The 5084-nt window shown below is 46.0% G+C and overlaps 3 protein-coding genes across 3 annotated transcripts, besides 6 other annotated features; all 3 read left to right on the top strand.

Moving 5' to 3' along the window:
- Tc00.1047053506165.16 (protein kinase, putative) lies at positions 1 to 311 on the top strand (the record flags this gene model as incomplete). Its single annotated transcript, XM_798914.1, has 1 exon — positions 1 to 311. A coding segment is annotated over one exon (311 nt), but the record flags the coding sequence as incomplete, so codon positions are not given.
- Positions 1 to 5084: a sequence feature (heterozygous, Esmeraldo-like haplotype).
- Positions 372 to 394: a microsatellite.
- Tc00.1047053506165.10 (hypothetical protein, conserved) lies at positions 866 to 2050 on the top strand (the record flags this gene model as incomplete). Its single annotated transcript, XM_798912.1, has 1 exon — positions 866 to 2050. One exon carries the CDS (start codon positions 866 to 868, stop codon positions 2048 to 2050), a length of 1185 nt encoding a protein of 394 aa, XP_804005.1.
- Positions 2387 to 2406: a microsatellite.
- Positions 2674 to 2749: a sequence feature (T-rich).
- Positions 2755 to 2791: a sequence feature (AT_rich).
- Positions 2862 to 2884: a microsatellite.
- On the top strand, positions 2915 to 5084 carry Tc00.1047053506165.4 (hypothetical protein, conserved; the record flags this gene model as incomplete). Its single annotated transcript, XM_798913.1, has 1 exon — positions 2915 to 5084. A coding segment is annotated over one exon (2170 nt), but the record flags the coding sequence as incomplete, so codon positions are not given.

Below are 5084 nucleotides of genomic sequence, written 5' to 3'. Positions count from 1 at the left end.
ACTTGTGGTGCCTCGGCATCTTCTGTTACGAACTACTTGTGGGGAAGACGCCGTTTGTAAGCAAGGACACAGAGAACATTTGCAAGAAGATTCACGCAATGCAGTACACCATCCCCGACACAGTGCCACCGGAGGCGAAGGAATTGATTTCAAGTCTCTTGTTGCGTGACGGGGGCAAACGTCTTGCGTTGCACCGCGTGGTCAATCACCCCTTTCTGCTTAAGTATTACTATCTTCCAAACGGCATCCAGCCACCAAGAGGGAAGCGCATGCGGGGTGCCGCGGACGTCTCGGGCGGAAAGGAGAACTAAACGAAACATCCCCCGAAGAACTGCGTTGTTTGCTTTATCCTGCCTTTAGAAGAGGAGATGAAAAAAAAAAAAAAAAAAAAGAATGACAAGGGAGGAGATGTTCACGTGCAAGAGGCGGGGAAAAGAGATTTATTTATTTTTTTTTCCCATCTATTTACCGTGGTAGAGGGGTGATGTGAGTGGCTTGTATAAATGACTTTGATAGATGCAATTGCGTTCAACATGTGTTACTAGAATAGCGCAGGAGGCAGGGAAATATATATTCCCTATCCCTGATTTACATGCTTAATTGTATTGTGGTGTCACTCCTCTTTTTGACGGTGGGGATGGAGTTTGGTGCTACGATATGTATGCTTGAATGGCCGCTCTCTTGCTGGTGATGTTATGTGCCCACATGTTAACAGATCCCTTTTACTTTTTCTCACACAAAACCTTTTTTTATTATTATTATCTCTTTTGATTTACTTAAACCTTGACATTTTTCTTTTTGTTATTGTGGTTGGCTGTACGCACGCACGTACTTCTGTGAGAAAACTAAAGAGTGTAGCAAAACAATGGAGTTTTCTGGCAGCACACTCTCCGTCTCTGAGGTGGAAATAATGGTGCGACAACTGAAGCCGATGCCGATTGAGAAGGTTGGCACGACTGAATGGAAAGACCAGCGTGAGATGGTTGAGCGGCTCAACATGTGTTCTCACAGCAACGCCGTTCTTAAGAAGGATGATACCGTCAAGGCGTTTCTCATAGAGCATGAAAAACTGTCGGTCCTGTTGCATGAGTTGCTGGTGATGGAGGCGTGGCGTCATCGCGTGCTACCCTTGGTAAAGGACATGATTGCAGGGAATCCCACGGCGATGTATATGTTTCCCTACTACGAAATGGTTTTGGTAAACCTGTTTGAATGTATTTGTTTTCACGAAGAGGTGGTAGTGGCCCTTGATGATGATGTTTTGGAGCTTTTGGATTATTGCTGGCGACAAGCCTCCCGTCTCTTTGCAGAGAAGGGGATTAATGATATCCCAGCTAGACCCACACTCCAGGAAATTAGTGAAGAGGATTCACTCCGGCATATGGAACGACAGTTATCACACGGCATGGTGCAGCGCGCTTTAACTTCTCTGTCTATTCTTTGGTTTATTATTGATCGACTGGAGCAGTTGCCTCTTTCGGTGTCTAACTCGGTGTTTAATAAGAATGATCTTGTGTTGGGCCTCTCAGAGATCATGATGCTTCAACCCTGGTTACGCCGCGGCTCGGGTGCGACGCAGAAGTATTTGAATGGGGAATTTAAGGATGTTCCACAGGGAGACGCTCTTCTTGTTTGTGTCCCCGAGGCACATACGTGGTTTTGCCTTCATAAGATGCTGTGCGACCCTGAGTGTCGACGGCGGTATCCGTATACACAGAGCAAGAAGGAGCTTATTCTTCGCATCCGTCGGTTCCTCAATGACACAATTGTCGACCAGATTCCCGCTTTGGCTAGTGTGCAGCGGGCCTTGGAGGAGCTTTCTTTTATGCAGCCGCCAAGTGACACCGAGGCGAAGTTTAAAAGCTCTCTGACCATAGAGCAGGTCCCACGCATCATGGCGGCAGTGGAGGCTTCACGAACGCATAGCTGGGAAGACGTTGCCAATACGTTTGCCGCTATGCTGAAGGACCCACGCATAAAGAATGAAGATGCCATGCGGATGGCACGCATCTTTGATGAGATGTTTGCAGAGAATGAAAGGCCAAAATAGCTTTTATGGTAGAGAAGCAGATGGAATGGGAAAAGAAGGAAACAATGATGGTGTTTTGCAACAATGCTGTTTCCACCCACACATGTCCACTCCCTACTAATACGGCTTTCTCTCTCTTTCTCTTTCCCACGCGGGGAGACCCTGAAGAAAGAATGTTGTTTGGTTGGTTCAAAACAAACCTGCTTGTGGTAGATTGATTTATAAACTTATTGGCTTCCTGGTGCATGGGTGTGTGTTCGTCTGTGGGATATGTCTCCTCCGAAGTGTGAGGGGTGCCGGGTGTCTTCAACGATAAAATATCGTTTTCTATCGTTTTACTCTTTCTCTCTCTCTCTCTATATATATATATATATATAATTCTCTCTTTTTTCTTTTTTTGTAGGAATAAGGGAAAGAGCCTCAGTCAGGTGCATATTATTTCTTTTTTCTTGCTTTGCTAGTGGCAGCCACAAACAGGTGTGTGTGTGTGTGTGTTTAACACCGCTGCCTTTTCATCTGTGGCTGGTCTTTTTTCAGGAGAACTTTGTATTTCTTGCTTTTGGTGGGAGTGGCGATACGCACCACCCTCACCCAGCACACATATATCATCGTGACTTTAAAGGGAAGAAACAAGGAGGGGGAGGAAAACGAAAACGGAAACGAAAACCAAAAAAAAAAAAAAAAAAAAAAGGAAAACAACAACAAAAACAACAACAAAAAGGTGCAAAAAAAAAAAAAATCAATAATAATAATAATATATTAGGAGACATCAGCGGAGGGGGGTTGCGAGGAGAATATTATTGGTAAGTAGGTAGCCGTAATTTTCCTTATTTGTGTGTGTGTGTGTGTGTGTGTTGTTTTTTACTTTGGCCGAGGAGGTCCGCCATGAGTGATACGGATTGCCTGGAGCTGCCCTCATTCGAGGCCTTTGACACGGAGGATCGTCCGCCGCCGCCATCTATTGAAGACTACCCGATTGGATGCGAGGTGGAGCTTGTTGACATTGGCCCTGCGAAGATAGCGCAAACAAACGAGTTGTGGGAACCATTCATGGATGAATTATTCGGACAATGTCGACGGTCTGTGCGGGTGGTGCGTCACCAAGGCGACTACACGTTTGTTGTTTGCGAAACGGACCCGGAGTTGATTATTGGCTGCACTTTATACCGTGCCTGCCTCAGTGAGCCCAAGGTGCGCTTCAAGAAGTACATTCCAACCCATCATGCGGAGGGTGCAATGGTGAAAATGAGTGTTAATACGCGAGAAGGTAATGATAAGGGCCTCTTTGAGCTTTACTCCAGTGCTACCGAAGAAGATAGCCATGATTTGGAGGGCGTTGCAATTATAGGGAATTCTATCCGTGGAAGCGATCCAGCTTCTGCAAAGATAAAAGGGACTCAGCGATCTCTAACAGCGGCCGAAGCGACGCGACGTTTGCGTTACAATGAGGTAGAAAACAAGCATGAGGCACCGATTCCAGAGAAGACGGATGCGGTACGTTGTAAATATAACTACGCCACAAGGAAGGCATATGAGGCTCTAAGCAAAGAAAATTACAGAGATGCAGTGCGATACTACACTAAAGCACTCAAATATAGCAGTGATGGTGGAGCGAGATGTTTATCAAACCGTTCTGTTGCATATCTCGGAATGAGAAATTTAGAAGCCGCCTTCAAGGATGCTACACGTGTGATTGAGTTAATACCTCAAAGTTTTTTAGGCTACGTGCGTGCGGGTAACACATTGCGTGGCATGAAACGTTTTGAGGAGGCGAGAACTTATTACGAGAAGGCGCTCTCGCTCGATCCCGGCAACGAGACACTTAAGTATCTTTTATTAAGTAACTTTATCATGATGTTGTACGCCTCCAAATATGAGCATCGAAAGGCAGCATCTATTGCATTGGATCGTCGCACGTTGAATGTGATTCTCCTGGCAAAAAAAGACTTGCGGGCCGGTGAATTGGCATGGGTTGAATCATCCGGGGCAGTTGTTTCACTGAAGCAGTATGACTATTTAAGTGGTGGTGGCGGAGTAGGTCCCAATGGTAATCATGGTAATAACACCACACCGCAATTCTGTTCTCAGTGCTTCCGACCTCTTACGAAAATTGAGGAATTTTGCGAGAGATTGTCGGATGTTGAGCCTTCCATTCTTAAAAGATTATATAACGAGCACCATATTGTGCAGTGCAACGGTCATTGTGGAGTTTTATACTGTTCGGATAGTTGTCGTTCCAGGGCGTGGGCGGCGCACCATTGGGTGGAGTGTGTAACCCAAGGAAAGTGGTCTGAGGCGTACCGCCAACTCCCTGGACTTCTGAGAGATTTTGTTGCGTTTTGCAACGGGGCGGCGAACAGCAATTCTCAAAGCGGTAACGAATATTTTCATGGACAGGAAACCAGTTTGCCTTCTTTTACGGAGGAGAAGGTTAATGTCATCGTAGCCTGTGTTCGCCTGGCCTGTCGCATGTTTTCCAAGATTCTAAGCAATGGAAGGCCCTTGGAGGATGCCGTTAATATCTTTGAGTGGATGCTTCCCAGGGAATGTACGTACAGTTCCAATCTTGACTGCCATCCGACCAACTTGGAGCAGAAGATTGTTATTAAAAAAATATTGACCCCTGTTTACAACATATTTCAGCAATGCTTTACAAGTGAGGAGAAACATTATTTATCCTTCATTGTTTTTTTCCACTCTTACGAACGTGCTCGATTTAATTGTGTGAAGCTGCGTGTATCCGCATGGCCTGCAATTCAGGCGAAAGCGGGAAGTTACATTGACCTTATGAAGATGCGAAGGAGTAATAGCAGCTCCACGTCTATGCTTAGTTCGGCATCGAGGGATAACATGCCGGAAGGGCCATCCGAATCTCAAATAAGTCAGTTGGAACGCATTGTGGCAACTCCGGCGGAGTCCATGGCGGGGTATTTTGAGTGCCTGGGTGTCTTTAAGGTGTTTGCGGCAACATTTTCTCCATTGTGTGCACAGCAGGAGAAGCAGGCATACTACAATGTGAGGGTACGGCCCATTATTGAGCCAGGCGCCATTATTC

This window comes from Trypanosoma cruzi, genomic scaffold (assembly GCF_000209065.1).
Source record: "Trypanosoma cruzi strain CL Brener 1047053516285 genomic scaffold, whole genome shotgun sequence".
In the NCBI taxonomy this organism is placed as follows: domain Eukaryota; phylum Euglenozoa; class Kinetoplastea; order Trypanosomatida; family Trypanosomatidae; genus Trypanosoma; species Trypanosoma cruzi.
The sequence above is the reverse complement of the archived record's forward strand: the minus strand, read 5'-3'. Positions and strand labels throughout refer to the sequence as shown.